This window comes from Glycine max, chromosome 14, assembly GCF_000004515.6.
Source record: "Glycine max cultivar Williams 82 chromosome 14, Glycine_max_v4.0, whole genome shotgun sequence".
Taxonomy (NCBI): Eukaryota; Viridiplantae; Streptophyta; class Magnoliopsida; order Fabales; family Fabaceae; genus Glycine; species Glycine max.
The window spans coordinates 2,942,685-2,957,859 of record NC_038250.2 but is presented as its reverse complement, the minus strand read 5'-3'; the positions used below and the strand labels follow the sequence as shown (position 1 = coordinate 2,957,859).

The window sequence follows — 15,175 nt, the reverse complement described above, 5'->3', positions numbered from 1 at the left end:
CATATGCAAAGTAGCCACAAACTTGATGAATAACTAGTTTTTGTTAAGAAACATATCTGACCATTCTTTCTATCAATTGGGTTGACTCCCAAAACTAATTATACTCAAAACAACCAGCAAAGATATGTTGCTTTTCTTGAATGACCTATAAAGCTTGATTTTTTCAACTAAAAAAACTTAGTACTCCTTTCATCATATTTTTTTTTTAATTGTTTAAGGTTGATGCACATGTTAAAAATATTTAATGGATGTAAAATATTTTATGGTTGGACTTATTTAATACTTTGATGTTTTATATTTGTAACACTAACAAGAGATATTAAATGAAGAAACAAAACATTATTAAGATTTTGAAATTCTAAAACAATGATTTATTTTTAGAAAAAAGTAGAAAGCTAAAACAAGTAAACAACCAAAGAGGTGAGAAGAAGGGAGTAAAAGCCTTTACATGATTTATTTTGTATAAAAGTTTGGATTGTTATTGTAAATTCTCCTATATGTGAATTGGATTCATATGCGTATAAAACTCAACCGAGTTCACAAGCCTTACAACTGTAGAAGCCGATCCAGTGTGTTGGCAGCGAAAGGGTGAGACAAGAGGCTTCACCTGGTAAACTTCAAATACCCTAAAGCTTCTTTTCCACTTTCTTTTCTATGCCCGAATTCCTTTGTGGGTTTTGTAGCTCAGTAGTGATTATACTCCTATATGGGTTGTACCCTTCGGGGAGTTTATTCCCTTGTTCTTTTTTCTCAGTTATTAATGAATTAAGTACTGGGAACAATCATGAACAAGTTTTTTTTTCCCCTTATTAATATAAAAGTTAATATTTTGTAGATTTAAGCTGTCCTGGTCCGTTAACATCGACTTTCACCAATAGATGACGATTGTTTTCCCAACAATTAGGAAATTTTTCATTAGGGTTTCTGTGTGTTGGTGATGGGTGATTTTCTCCATTTTGGTGAGTTAATAAGAGTAATGGGAACACTCAGTATATTATATTGGAAGAGGTGGTATATATACCCAAAATTCATGTCACAGTACTCAGTGGCAATGGTCCTAATCTTGTTCATGAATTACGATCACTATGTAAGCAAAATGTTTGTTGGAAGTCCACAGTAAGTAGGTACCCTCGTTTGTTTCAGATTCCATTGGTGAAAGTCGAGTAGGCACTGGAGTTCTGCTGCCATAGATGGGTTTTGGGACACTGAGTGTATCCAAGGTGGGTGATTTGGTTCACCTGAGAGTTGAGAGTTGACAACTTGATAAGCCTTTTGACAAGTATTTTTTGACAAATCCACATCTTAATTTTTTTTTCTCTTGGCAAAGCTGTTGCTGTTGTCATACTAGATCTGCTGTATCAGTAGAAGTATACTGATGCATAGCAACTATTTTCTGTGAGCTTATTGCATTTGGTAGTGATAGAACCATGGACCCTTTTGGAAATTCAATTTTGGTCAGGTTGAATCTCCCAAAATGTCTATCTCTTACATATATGATTCATTTTCAAAACTTATATGGAAATATTTCAGATTGTTTTACAAGTTTGAATACATAAACCTGGTTTATTCGTTTGGGCATTTGTAGTAATCAGACAATTGTGGTCAATGCGAGAGTCATACCATTACAATGCAAGTAAATGAAGGACACAACAGACCTTGCTCAGACCCATTTTTACAGTGGAGTAAATGGCAGTTGCTTGATTCTCTTTTACCTACTGGTGAATTTGCTCATTCTTTTGGCCTCGAAGCAACAGTTCAGTCCCACTTAGTGTCTAATTCCAATGACCTTAAGACATTTGTTATCCATATATTGGAGAATACAGGAAGCTTACTCCTTCCTTTTGTGTACTCAGCTTCCATGTTACCCAATTTGGAAACTTGGCATAAGCTTGACAAAATATTGGATGCTACCCTAACTAATGAAGTGGGTCGAAAGGCATCAATCTCGCAAGGATCTGCATTAATGAGGGTGGCTTCAGCTGTGTTTTCCGAGGTTCCCTCCCTCAAAACCATGAGAGATGCTTCTCTGGGTTTAGAGACTGTATCTTTTCATCATGCTCCTGTATTTGGACTTATATGTGGAGCACTAGGATTTGATAGAACTAGTTCTCAGAGAGCTTACATGTTCATCACAATGAGAGATGTGATTTCTGCTGCTACAAGGCTAAATTTGATAGGACCCCTTGGTGCAGCATTGCTGCAGCATCGGGTTGCTCCTATTGCTGAAGTTATATTAGAAAAATGGATGAATCGAGTTGTTGAGGAAGCTTGCCAAACTATGCCTTTGCTAGATACTGTGCAGGGCTGCCATGGTTACTTGTTTTCAAGATTGTTTTCATCCTAGAAGGCAAAATGTGGATATTGCACTTAATATTTTGATGCATGTAAAAAGTTTGTTTGTAATAGTGATGTGCTTAAGTTTTTGAGTTTTCTAACTTCAATGATGCCCTCTCTTCATTTTGCTGCAGATTATGTGATATGTTTTAGACCGAACTAATTGGTACATTCATTTTGTGTACTATTTGTTATAGTGTTTGCATTGTTGGCTTGTTCTTTTTGCCTCACTACTTTAGCATTCAACAAGAATTAATGTGGCGATGTTTTGAAATTTTATGAGATTAATTTGGTCACAAAGATATTGGTGGTGATCCATTAATTTTTGAGAGACTTAGAGACTAGTATGGTCTTTGAAGAAACATGGTAATGTATTGCTGACATTTTACTGTGTAGTCAACCCAATTTAGAGACGATTCTTCAAAGCAATATTTTGAAATTGATTATTGATCTAATGAACGTGTTGGCTTACACTTTACAGTTTATTAGTTGAAGTATTGTTAACCAATGGCCAAATTAGTGATAATTATGCATTTTAATTAATAAAGGAAGAAATTAAATTATACCGGTAAGTCTATTAGGGTTACTTAGAAAAAAAAGAGAACATGGACCAATTAAACCTAACACTCTTTACTTGATTTAGACTTCTAATTACCTTAAGCTTGACCCATTTGCTAGACTAAAATACTAGTTAAAAGTAATTTCAAAAGAATAAAATAGTAGCCTTGTTATTTAAATAAATTTAATAGGCTTAAATAAGCTTTTGGTTTTTGATAAATTATTGATTTTTTTTTGTTCTTATTAATTTTTTTGTGTTTAGTCCCTGATAAAATAAAAGTTGTTTTTGATCCCTATTCTTAGCTTGGCTTTGTTAAGCTGTGACATGGTAGTTAAATTTCTAAAACAGGATTCCGACTGTTTTAAAAAACGTCGGTATTCATTTAAATAATTAAATTATAATTTTTAGCTAATTTCTCTATGTTGTTTCTAAAGAATTATATTTGTTCATTGCTCAAATTCTTCACTTTAAATTGAACTTGCAAACTAGAGTTAGCTTTTTTTTTTTCTTTCCAAAACATAACTATTAGTTTTACGTCTTAAAAATGAAAAATTGCTAATTTTTTTGGTTTCGTTTGTAGTCATTGCTTCCCACATTCTTCACTTTAGATTGAATTTGCAAATACATCAGCACATCTGTGATTTTGTCAATTGCTAACTTTATTTCTTTTTAGTTTATAATTGAGAAAATTTTACGGAGATTTGTGTTCTAGCCTTTTAGACAAGTTAGCATTGTTGGAAAAAAAAGTTAATTATATGTGTTCTCACACTTTTCACAAATTTTTAATTGTGTTAGAGATTAAGTTAACTATTATCTCATGAAAGTTGGTATGATATCTTAAAAAACTTGAGTTTTGGTATAAGAAAGAGTAGTTGAAAGACTGATTTCAGTACAAAAGGGAGGGAAAAAAAGTTGTAAAACTCTTAAATGTTTAGAGTACATGGGTTGTTTTTCCATCTCATGACATTAGATATGCACAGGGCTTGCTTAGTTATGTTGAGAAAAACTATACTAGCATATTTGTTTGTCATGCTTGTAACCGGGTGTCTTTTTTGTATATATGTGGGAGTACTTCCTGTACTATTTGTTCATATATAAATTACTCTCTCTACTTCATAGACATGGTGTCCTCCTTATAACAAGAGGAAAGTAGTGACAATCACAAGTCAATAGAAAATAGTTTTATAAAATGGATGCAATCTTGGTTGCTTACGTGACAAACAACCAAATGAGACATTTGAATGCAGTGGAAAAGAACTCTGGGGAAAATTAGTTTAGGGATTAAAGTATTTGTTTTTTTTTATTACAAAAGTTAAAAGATAACTGGTATTTTAGCGCTTATATATATATATATATATAGGAAATTATAAGATAAAAAAGATAATATGTTGGCAAGGATGTCAACGGGACAAGTAGTGCTCCCCGACTCCCATCTCCATCCCCTGATAACCCGATTCAGGATTCTCGTGGGGCTTCAAAATTAAAAAAGAAATATATTAATTTTAAATTCTAATACAAGTAGATTTTAAAAAGACTTAAAAAGTCTTACTAACATAATATTTAAACTCAAATAATTCATATACTATTAAATTTAAATAAAAAAACATGGATAATAAATTTAATTTGAAATAATACAAACATAATATTCAATAATAATACAAATAATTCAAATTACAAATATTTTTATGCAATATTTTCCTCGGAGTGGGGACCCATAGGGGTGGGGTGTGATTCTCATTCTTGTCCCTTATGTCCATGGAGGAATATTTATTTCCATCCCCATCTCTGCGAGGAAAAAATTCTCATATGCGGGATCCACATGGAGCAATTCCTACGGAATTCCTGTTTACGGGTCCAAGTTGACACCTATATATGTTGATATCAATTTTACCACTTTATTATTTTAAATTTTTATCATTTCTACACTTCTAGTATTAAATACATAGTAAGTCAGTGATATAAAATATACACCTGGATACAATTCCTAAAGGATGGAAAAGAAAAATTTGTTATCACTTGTTGTTATTTCTTGGATCAATTAGATCATGTAATTTTTAAAAAAATATATGATTCAATATGGTCCTTTACTTTTAAAATATTCAATTTAGTTTTTTATTTTATCAAATGAATCCAATTTAGTTTTATTATTCTTTCATTTGCTCCAAAAATTTTAATAAGTAAAACTTAAATTGATTTTAAATAAGACCAAATTAAATCCATTTTAAAGAATAAAGTATCTAATTGAACATTTTAAAAGTAGAATACCTAATTGAATTTTTTTTCTTAAAAAAAACACATGACTTAATTGAACATGTAAATAATAAGAGTATTAAATTGAACTAGAAAAATAAGTTAAAGGAAAAAAATTAAACCATTTTATTATTGACTATTTCTTTATCTCTACTAAGTAAAATTATTGGATTTGCCAGTATGCATGACACAAAATAAATGTTTATTCTATTCAATTATAATTTATAATAAATAAATATTTCTAAATAAAAAATTATATTATAATTAAAATTTACAATAAATATTTTTAAACATATAAATTATATTTAAATTTTTATAAATATTTTTTTGTGATATATTATTATTTTGAAGATATTTTTTTAAAATTCAAATTCAAGTTAAAATTAAAGATGTTAAAATGATAGATGGAAAGCTATTAGAGGTTAAGTTAACCTGTTTAGTTAACATTAAAAAAGTATAAGATGATATATTATATCTTAGAAACATATTTAAATTTTGAAATACATTTTGTTTCATGGATAAAAAGTATAAGATGGATTATTTGAATATACATATATATATTTGAGAGATATATTTTATTTCATGGATTATTAGTTTATTTTTTAGAATAAGAGGTTCAAGAAAATTTATTCACACGTTTATTATGAGATAATAAAATATTTTAAAGAAATGTATTTTCACTTTTATTTTCTGTTTTCTTTAAAAACAAAAACAGAAAACACTCAAACCAAGTATCATTTTAAGATTTTCAAGAAACTCAAAACTTCTCCCCTACCAATCACCTCCTTATATTAAACAATTTATTGAGTTGTAGAAATTAAAAAAAATATTTTGAAGAAAGAAATTTAAAAAAAGGTCATCATCTAAATTTTTTATTTATCATTTAATTTAGGAATTTCAGTATTTATGTATGTACGATATTTAAAATGGAGTTTATGTTGGAATTGAAAATTTTTTACTTTTGAAAAAAAGGAATTCTCAGTGTCTAACGTAGGTTTTGATAAATGTGCAAATACAGTAAACGCATTACACAAAGAAGTTATTATAATTTAATTTTACCGAACTAGGTTAGTCCATTTCTCGGGATAGACCGAATCTAACGGGTTGGAGCAGCTAATTTTGACATACAAATCCTTAATATGATTTTAAGTGTGTTTGTTTACCATCATATTTGTGTTAAATTCATCCTTAGCAATAAAACAGTGTAGAATCAAATTTTGCACATTAGTACAACCACATACTTCAAATTTCAGTTGCTCTTTTATTACGAGTTCCCACTTCACATATTATGCCTACACGTCATCACAACTTTGTTCTATTTTCTAAAAAAACACATGTACCATATGTCGCAGCTCCATGAGAAAATGATTGAAAGAGAACAAATAGAAGTAATGAAATAATAACATGAGAATACTTTATCTACATAGCAATTAATGCCGTCTTTGAATCATTCAGGCCAATCACGAATAACCATTTTTAAGGGGTTACTTAGGATACTTGATAAGCACAAGAAATCCCGTCTTAAGATATCATCACTCATTGACAAAATCACTTTGGACACACACTGTCTTTAACACCAAGTCTCGTTGGGAAACTCATACTTTATTAAGCTGCAAGAACTTACTTTTGTGTTACACAATTTCCTTGAACCACTTGTGTAATAAAAAGTTGGAGTTCCTTAATAAGGTATATTGAAGTCATTGACATGGAAGGGCAAAGTGTAGTTGTGATCCATGATGCATCTAGAGAAATCAATGTTAAAATCTTTGAATGGTCTCTACATGGCTTGTTACTTGTGCCAGGAGATATGCTCACACTAATTGCCGTCATGCACCAGGTTATTACTCCTAGTAAGTCATCTTCTCTCTCTTTGGTTTTAAAATTTGTTTGCTAGAACAATTCTGCACTACTCAACAATCAGTTTCTCATCCAATATCTATTAAATGTTGAAAACTATTTCTAAAACAAGTGTCTTAAAATCCAAAAACTACTTAAGTGATGTTTTCTCATATTCTTCTATTTTCATCTTGTTCAACTTCTCCATCAACTAAAGTTACAAGCATCTCTTATAAATCAATCACCTTTTATAACTTCAAGAATTCTGTTTCTAACTCACAGCAAGATCACAACATAATTCTGACATACAATTTGTTTTAGTCAAAATCTGTTATATATCTATATAAATCTCAGTTGTACTCCTAGATAATCATTCAGGCTACCCACTCAAGCAATAGCAAGTTAGGCCTTCACAATACAACTGCTTAAATTGAAGTATACATTGAACAAAAAGAAGAAAGACAAAATGATAGATAACTTATGAATCAGTCTACGTAGGTGAAGTAGAATTTGGATGTTGGCATTTAGTTATGGGTATTTGTACTAGTTTATTAAATAACATAGTTACAAAAAATTTGAAAATTATAAACTTGTCTAACCCAAATCTACATAGGAAAATGAAGAATGATGAGGAGTATTTCCTCCAAAAGCTTTCTTGTGGTATATTAAGAGTAAGGCGTTTCAATAAAATTGTACGTTTAAGAGAACCACTACAACTCCACCAAGAAACGCCACCCGGTAGCACCCATGAAACATACACAGACAGTATACCACTACCAGACACTTCAACTGAACATGATCTTTACCTCTTCCCAACAGTAAGTACTAGAATACTTTTAGATTTAACATCTAGTCATAATATAACCATGTGATCTTTATCGACTTCAATATTTTCAATTGTTTTCATTTTTGCATTTCACATGTGGGTTAGCATTAGCAAATGCTTTGTTTTATTGCATGTTTCTTCTCCTGACCCTCAGCATCTAAAATGATAGGTCAAGGAGGAGATAATCAGATGAACCAGGAACAAGGACAAACCCAATAGAGCCTCCATCTTGAAGAAGGGTTCTCAACTCCTGATAAGATGAGCATATAAGAAAAAGACAATAGTATTAAGCACATGGAAAGTAAAACAGAAAGAAGCCAAAACTGGATTTGATCTATTTTCTTATCTATTTTTTTTATCTTTATTTTAAATTTCATCTTTTTTTATCTTAATCTTTTAAGAAAATAAAAGTAAAAGATAAGAAAAATAAAAGATTGAAATAAAGATAAGATAAAAAAATAAAAGAAAATCATAGCATGATAATATTGAGACTTAACATAATTTGTTTGTTTAGGACGTATAATTTTATGATTTTTCTTTATCAATTCATATGATTCTATTCTACACACATTTGTTCATCTACTTGTTATTTATTGCTTAGGATGACAAACTTATTTTATTTATTTATCTTTCAAATCCCTTAAAAAACATTCAACAAATAAAATATGTGAAAATTCAATTCTAGATATTTGTTTGTCACATGAACATAGATGTTTCTCTCACTTGTCCCTTTATCATCATCATACTTTGGTTTATAACCTTCACATAACTCAGAATATGAATTACTCATCTTCTATATCTTTTTTGATATTAACTTACCATCAATTCACCAAGATCATTCATTGGTTTGGAGAAAAGGAAAAATAAAATAAACATACGGAAAAAATGAGCTGTATCCTACGACTAAGGAAGGAAACAACGTGAAAGAGCATAACTTAATACCTGGTGTGACCCACTATGAAACTTATTTTGTTGATCACAATCAATCTCAATATTTAGGATTAAAAAGAAGACACCCAATTAGAGTAACGTGAGAGTCGATCTGGGAAGATACATGATGGAAATAACAAAAAAATAGAGAGGAGAGGATATCAGAGGATCACAATGATAATGGAAATTTTGTTGAAAGCAATTAAATGATAGTATTTTCCAAGATAAAAGATTTTGATTGAAAATAAATCTTTAATTACCAATTTATCAGAATCAATTTATGTATATATCAAATTTGTTAATTATAATTATAATAATTAGGACTTTTGACTCTGAATAGGACTGATTGAATTCCACAAGCTTTGGTGTTTTTGACTGATTATGAGACTAATTAAAGTATCTTGTCCCTCAAAGAGGTATTCTCTAAAGATCGAACCTGAATCTTCTCTTACTACCAATACTCGTGTGTTTGTTAATTAAGTTATATACACTCAATAAATAAGTTTGTTAATGTTCCAGACTGGTCCAAGGACAGTAATCGCATACCTCATGTCTTGTTGGAGTTAAGTTTGGTGTCACCTTGGCCATGGAGTCAATAGAATCAAAACCTAAGATCAAGAGATACCGATATAACCTACTTTACATGAACTGGTACTAGGGATTTACTTTACATTTAAAGTGTGTTAACATTTGGGATAAAGAGAACTACATGCAATGATGACTCCGAGAGACATGAGGATTATTTGTCAATTATTGCATGAATAAACAGGATTATTTGTTGATTATTTAAAGTTGATATAATATTTACTTATTCTTTTATTTATTATTAAATGACAAATATTCTTACTTGATTTCTTCTTCTTCTAAATTTTAAGATCAAATTCTCTAGATAAGTACATTTCAATCTATATTTTTACACGTTAATCCGATATTAGTTATTTTTAATATTTAATTAAAAATTAACTCGTTAAAATTTGAAAAATATAAATAACATGCATACAAAATATAATAATACATAAATTAAATTATAATTTTAATCCTTTTAATTTTTTAAATACATGATTTTAATGCTTGTATAACTACTATATACTTAACATGACAGGCATGATAGTTCCCAATAAAGTTGAGAAATAAGTTGTCCAGAGTCTGCCCTCTCCACTTTGATTGCCAAGGTGCAACTTATGTATAATTTGTATTTTTATACGTTGAAAAGCTATGACATGTATTAGGAGGAAAAACAATGTTTCTTTTTACATACACACATTCCTTAAACTCTATTCTAACAAAAAAATGGATTTTAAGAATTTGATTCGAAATTGAACGGGTTTCAAATCATTTTTAACTAAAAATTGATTTTAAGAATTGAACCAATTTTGATATGATTTTCAAACTATTTTTTAGATATATTTCAGTTTTAGAAAAAATAAATCTAGCTATTAAGTGAATTAAATCAATTTTAAAACTAGTTTGTTAAATTAAGTAAAAAAAATATAGTTTAACATTATTTGACCGAACCAATTCAGTTCAAAAACTTGTTGGCTTCATGCAGTCCAAAAATGCTTCTATTTGAACCAATTTATATGAACACCCCTAGTGGTTTATGATTAAAAAAAAACAAAATACGTTATCATTGTTGTAAAATTGTATTTAAGTTACTTAAAATTATTTATATTCCCAGGGCATACACTATTTTTAAAAACAATTAAATATAAAGATTATAAAAATTAAATTGACAAAAATTTCATAAATATGTAGTGGGTGATATTATAATTTTAAAAGAAAAAAATGAAAATATATATGATCTTTATTTTAAATTATTTTTAGAGAAATAATGTATGCACTGACATTATAAATAATTTTACCACTATCATCCAATGACAATTTACTATGACTTAGAAAAAAATAAATTACAATATACTATGTTTAATAAGTTTATTTATTTTTATAATAATTATTTTAAAAAGTTATGTGATTTCCTAACTGCTGGTATTCCTATCCCTTACATGACTTTTTTTTCTTTCTATACAATGTTACGTGATTGGAGTTAACTGTGAGCAAATTTTTTTACATGACTCAATTAGAAGAGTATTAGTAACACATTGTTGTGTTGTTATGTGTCAATGGATGGGCATCCAGCTTCTCATCTTTGAATTAAATATGGATTCTTCAGTTTCACACTCAGCTTTCTCTTAGCCAATACATTTGATACATTTGATGCATCATCGTCTTCCAACTCGATCACTAATACTAGAAATATCTTCCATGATCATGTACTTATTGTAGAGGGACTTGTAGGATGGGAAATCCTTCTTAAAAATAAACAACTGAATTTGTCACCCAGCATAAACTTATTTGCGGAGAAATTAATGATGTCATTGCGGATAATTTCGAAGTATTTCCTAAGTTTTCATAAAATAACATTTTAAATATTTAATATTTCCCAAAATTAATAATATAATTTATCTTAGCCCAGTTAATAAAAAATATAGCAAATATTAACAAAATATACTAACCCCCTCAAAGATGGTCTTTGTATTATTAATGTTTTTACTAAAATTTTCATTAATCGGTATATATACTATAATAAATTTATTTAAAAGATCAACATCACACAAATTAAAAGATCAATTGCAGAACATAGGATGTAAAATATACCTGAATGAAACTACTAAACTCGAGAAGCCGACAATAATAATAATAATAATAATAAACCAAAGAATAAATGGCTGTCTGTATCATCACTCGTGATGGTGCCATGAACTCTTCAAGGTCAAAACCAAATGGTATTTTTTCCACCTTTCGACCAAAGAAGAAAAAGACAAGCCTCCACCAGATTGAAGCCATGCATCTTTATCGATGCTCTTACAAAATTCTCCAACTTAAAATCATGATGTATTAGTGTGGAAAAAAGGGGTAGATAATGCTGAATAAAGTATCCTTAAGAGCGTATTGATCCTTGTCATAATTCTCTACCCAAGTGTCACCTAAAGTATCTTGATTCATAATGGGGTCTAAATTTTCTCCGTTTCCTAAACTTGACTCTCCTTGCATGGAACAATCATCTGATCCTTCCACAATCTTTGGTGGTGGGCAAAATATGGATTCCAAATAGCCATTGCTGCGTGGAGAACGTGGTTCATAGTATTGATCATGAGTCTGAGTCGGAGGATCCTCTCCCATTCTCAATAAGTCATCGTCAAATGATGGCAGGGAAATGCCACTTGAACATTTATCATCACAAGACATGTAATCACCCTGAAACTTTATACTACATATTATTTTGTTATATGAACATATAAACAGACAGCATAGGAAGCTCAGAAAATTTCTCAGAAAATTTCTCATACTTACTAATCATTTGGTAGCGAGTCTTGAAGCTGCTCGTGGGAACGATGCATAATTTGCAAATGTGGCGGATGCATAACTTGCTTATCTGAATTATCTTGTTGCTCAAAGGTGCTGTTTTCAGGCATCACTGAAATGGGTGGAACACAGGATGGATGCTTTCCATTGACAAGTTTGTAATTGTTGAATACCAATTCTGGTACATTATGAGATGATGTGCCTGGTTGTGAGTCATTAGCATGCTGGGTGGAATCATTTTGATTAATACTTTGTGGGTTGTCAACATTCAACACTTCTATGTCTTCTGGGTAGAGTGGCAAACCAGCACGTTTCCTTTTCTTTTGTCTTGTGTTCCAAAAGTTCTTTATTTCGTTGTCTGTGCGACCAGGCAGCTAACACATGCAAATGAAGGCACAATAAACACAATGAAACACACAATTCTATTTGCTTTTAAGTATTCAATATCAATACTCTTAGATACTTTACAATATATATCCAAACTTATAAAGCAAGCTATGAAAATCCAATACAGCTGCATGAAACTCATAACTATGTGTAATATAAAACCATAAAAATACTAACTCACGAATCAAGAATGAAAAATGTTCTTGTAACAAACAATTTTCACTCCCCGTATAGACTTAGTTTATGGAATTTACTATTTTTCAATTAGCCCACAAAAAATCTATAACAAACCAAGAAGAAAAAAACCTCCTGTGCCATTCTAGCCCATTTATTTCCCATTAAAGCATGAAGTTGAATAACTTTGAGTTGTTCTTCTTGGGTAAATGCTCCTTTTTTTAGGTCTGGTCTAAGATGATTTGTCCACCTTAATCGGCAGCTTTTCCCACATCGAGCTAGTCCAGTATTCTTTCGCACTATATTCCAGTTTCCCACTCCATTGCTTGTCACATATGCTGCCAATATTGCATCTTCTTCCGCTGTCCATGGTCCTTTCTTCAGAAAACTATCTTCTTCTTCTGCTAAATGATCTACTACTAACTGGTCCTCTTGATCATCCTTACCATTATCTCCCTCTTGTGGTAACCAAGATATCACAACTACTGTATTTAAATACAAAAAATTAAAAGAAATTCTAATGTTTGCTAAAAAAAAATTATTAACAAAAGAACTTATGCATGAACAAAGAGTATGCACTCTCACAAACATACAAAAAGACACTCAGTTGCGAAAGCTTAAAAAGAAAAGTTCTCTTTAACAAATAAAAAAACTTATTTCAAATAAGTTAGTTTTTTTCATTAAATGGTGTAATTTTTAATTAAAAAATAATATTTTTTAAAACTATTTTCATTAAAATTTAATATTAAGTACAAACTCTCCTCAAATAGAAATACTTGAACATAATCTCATCAAATAAGATAAAAATAAACTTATGTTTTCGAGGGTCATCCATTACGAAAAGACCTTCCTTTGAGCGAGGAGAAACATATGGTTTCTGAACTCATTGAGATGACCCAAAAATTTCGCTATTTCGATTTTGCTCATCCTTGGTAGCAAGGGATAATTCAGAATTAAGTAAGTTTTTTTAATATAAAAGAGAAGCGAGTATTATGTTCTAAGGAGAACACCCCACATTTAAGAGTTTTGCTGTGAGGAACTCTTTTTTTAAGTCTTCTTCTCTCTCCCTTATATGCTAAAACTGGTTAACTATTGTTTAGTGTCAAAACTCTCAAATCTTTACAACATTGATTAACTTACCTTTGATCAGCAGAAAGATGATGCTCATGACGGCCATAGCTGAAATCATATGTGTATACGTTGAGTTTTGACTTTCTTTCAGATTGTATAGTGATGTGGAGAACTGCACAGAAAATTCCCTGGCTAATTAAGAAGAATATATGAAGTCTTTGACTTGAATAAACTTCTTTTTGGTAAATTGAGTTGATTTTATAATGGCAAAAGAGCTTATCACATTTAAATTGATAATACCACTGAGTGGAAAGATAAAGATTATAATAATAAGCGGCTTTGAAAATCTTTGGTACTAGATAAGCCGATAAGATAATTTTAAAAGTAGTATTTTTTTAATATATTGCATAACAAATTATTCACCAACAACATCTTTAACAAGTTTAATTTGATTCCTTTCAAATTATCAGTTGTATTTATTATTTTTTAAAATATTCCAGGGGCAATTGCTTCATTGATTATTTGTTTTTTTTTCCCACAAATATAATATGAGAATGTTATTTTCAGAATTTTTAAAAAATTATCATATACCAAACAATAATTTAAAAAAATATTTTCTCCAAAAATAATTTTCAAAAACAAACCCAAAACAGTAAACATGCAACACATTGATGTTTCCATCTTTTTTCGAAAAAGTGAAAATGTGATGACACCTTAAAGTGCATTCTTCTCCATACATATTTTTTAAATCTTGAAAATTTTAAAATGTGAATTATTTATTTTAGAAAATAAAAATAGAAAATAGATATTCAAACCAAACACCACCCTTAATTTTTCATGTTTGTTATCCTTAAAAAATAAAAAATCCTAAACATGGGAAACAGGATGTTGCTTTCCCTGATTCAACTTTTCTTTGACTAACAAAATATCATGTTACTCTTATCAATATGATAAATAAATAATAAACAGGATGTTGCTTTCCCTGGTTCAACTTTTCTTTCACTAAAAAAATATCATGTTACTCTTATCCATATGATAAATAAATAATAAAAATATTATGTAATTCTTAAATTCATAAAAATATTTAAATGTTTTTAATAACCAATCAAACAAATTTTACTCGTTCATAAGAAATATAAATCTCATGATTCTTCCTAAGAATTATGATTCCTGGACATAAATTTTTTTATCTCCTAACAAACACCTGCTAAATTATAAGAGTAAAAGGAATTGATGATTTACATGATCTCAAATAAATAGAATAAATACAATCACAAATTTATATTTCTAAATAATTAAATAACTAAAGTATTTTTCATATAATATATGTCGTGCATAGTTTTTTTTTAATATCTTATGCAACTCACAAAACATGATAAACATGCATTTAATTCGATAAGTATAAAAATTAACTTAGAATAAATAATAAAAAGTATGATTTCCAT

General features: G+C 29.5%; 3 protein-coding genes across 4 annotated transcripts; 1 reads left to right on the top strand and 2 right to left on the bottom strand.

The window, feature by feature from the left end:
• Nucleotides 1–401: 401 nt before the first annotated feature.
• LOC547960 (urease accessory protein UreF) lies at nucleotides 402–2,552 on the top strand. 2 transcript variants are annotated; one of them, XM_006595564.4, is made up of 2 exons: nucleotides 402–610; nucleotides 1,586–2,552. In XM_006595564.4, the coding sequence occupies exon 2, from the start codon at nucleotides 1,628–1,630 to the stop codon at nucleotides 2,342–2,344; it is 717 nt and encodes a 238-aa protein (XP_006595627.2). In that variant the 5' UTR covers nucleotides 402–610; nucleotides 1,586–1,627; the 3' UTR covers nucleotides 2,345–2,552.
• Nucleotides 2,553–7,962: 5,410 nt separating this feature from the next.
• On the bottom strand, nucleotides 7,963–12,627 carry LOC106795757 (transcription factor MYB65). The gene is made up of 5 exons (XM_014766651.2): nucleotides 12,562–12,627; nucleotides 12,087–12,472; nucleotides 11,720–12,003; nucleotides 9,282–9,343; nucleotides 7,963–8,055 (listed from the first exon to the last, which is right to left on the bottom strand). The coding sequence occupies exons 1-5, from the start codon at nucleotides 12,625–12,627 to the stop codon at nucleotides 7,963–7,965; spliced, it is 891 nt and encodes a 296-aa protein (XP_014622137.2).
• On the bottom strand, nucleotides 11,471–13,944 carry LOC121173475 (transcription factor MYB120-like). The gene is made up of 2 exons (XM_041009222.1): nucleotides 13,800–13,944; nucleotides 11,471–13,144 (listed from the first exon to the last, which is right to left on the bottom strand). The coding sequence occupies exons 1-2, from the start codon at nucleotides 13,846–13,848 to the stop codon at nucleotides 12,750–12,752; spliced, it is 444 nt and encodes a 147-aa protein (XP_040865156.1). The 5' UTR covers nucleotides 13,849–13,944; the 3' UTR covers nucleotides 11,471–12,749.
• Between the last annotated feature and the right edge of the window lie 1,231 nt (nucleotides 13,945–15,175).

Coding starts and splice junctions, on each gene's coding strand:
- LOC106795757 (XM_014766651.2), bottom strand. CDS start 12,627: ATGAGTTTCATGCAGCTGTATTGGATTTTCATAGCTTGCTTTATAAGT. Junction 12,473..12,561: donor GTTTGGATATATATTGTAAA/GTATCTAAGAGT, acceptor TGCATGTGTTAG/CTGCCTGGTCGCACAGACAA. Junction 9,344..11,719: donor TATGAATCAAGATACTTTAG/GTGACACTTGGG, acceptor TCTTGATCTTAG/GTTTTGATTCTATTGACTCC.
- LOC547960 (XM_006595564.4), top strand. CDS start 1,628: ATGCAAGTAAATGAAGGACACAACAGACCTTGCTCAGACCCATTTTTA.
- LOC121173475 (XM_041009222.1), bottom strand. CDS start 13,848: ATGATTTCAGCTATGGCCGTCATGAGCATCATCTTTCTGCTGATCAAA. Junction 13,145..13,799: donor CATCTTTCTGCTGATCAAAG/GTAAGTTAATCA, acceptor ATTTAAATACAG/TAGTTGTGATATCTTGGTTA.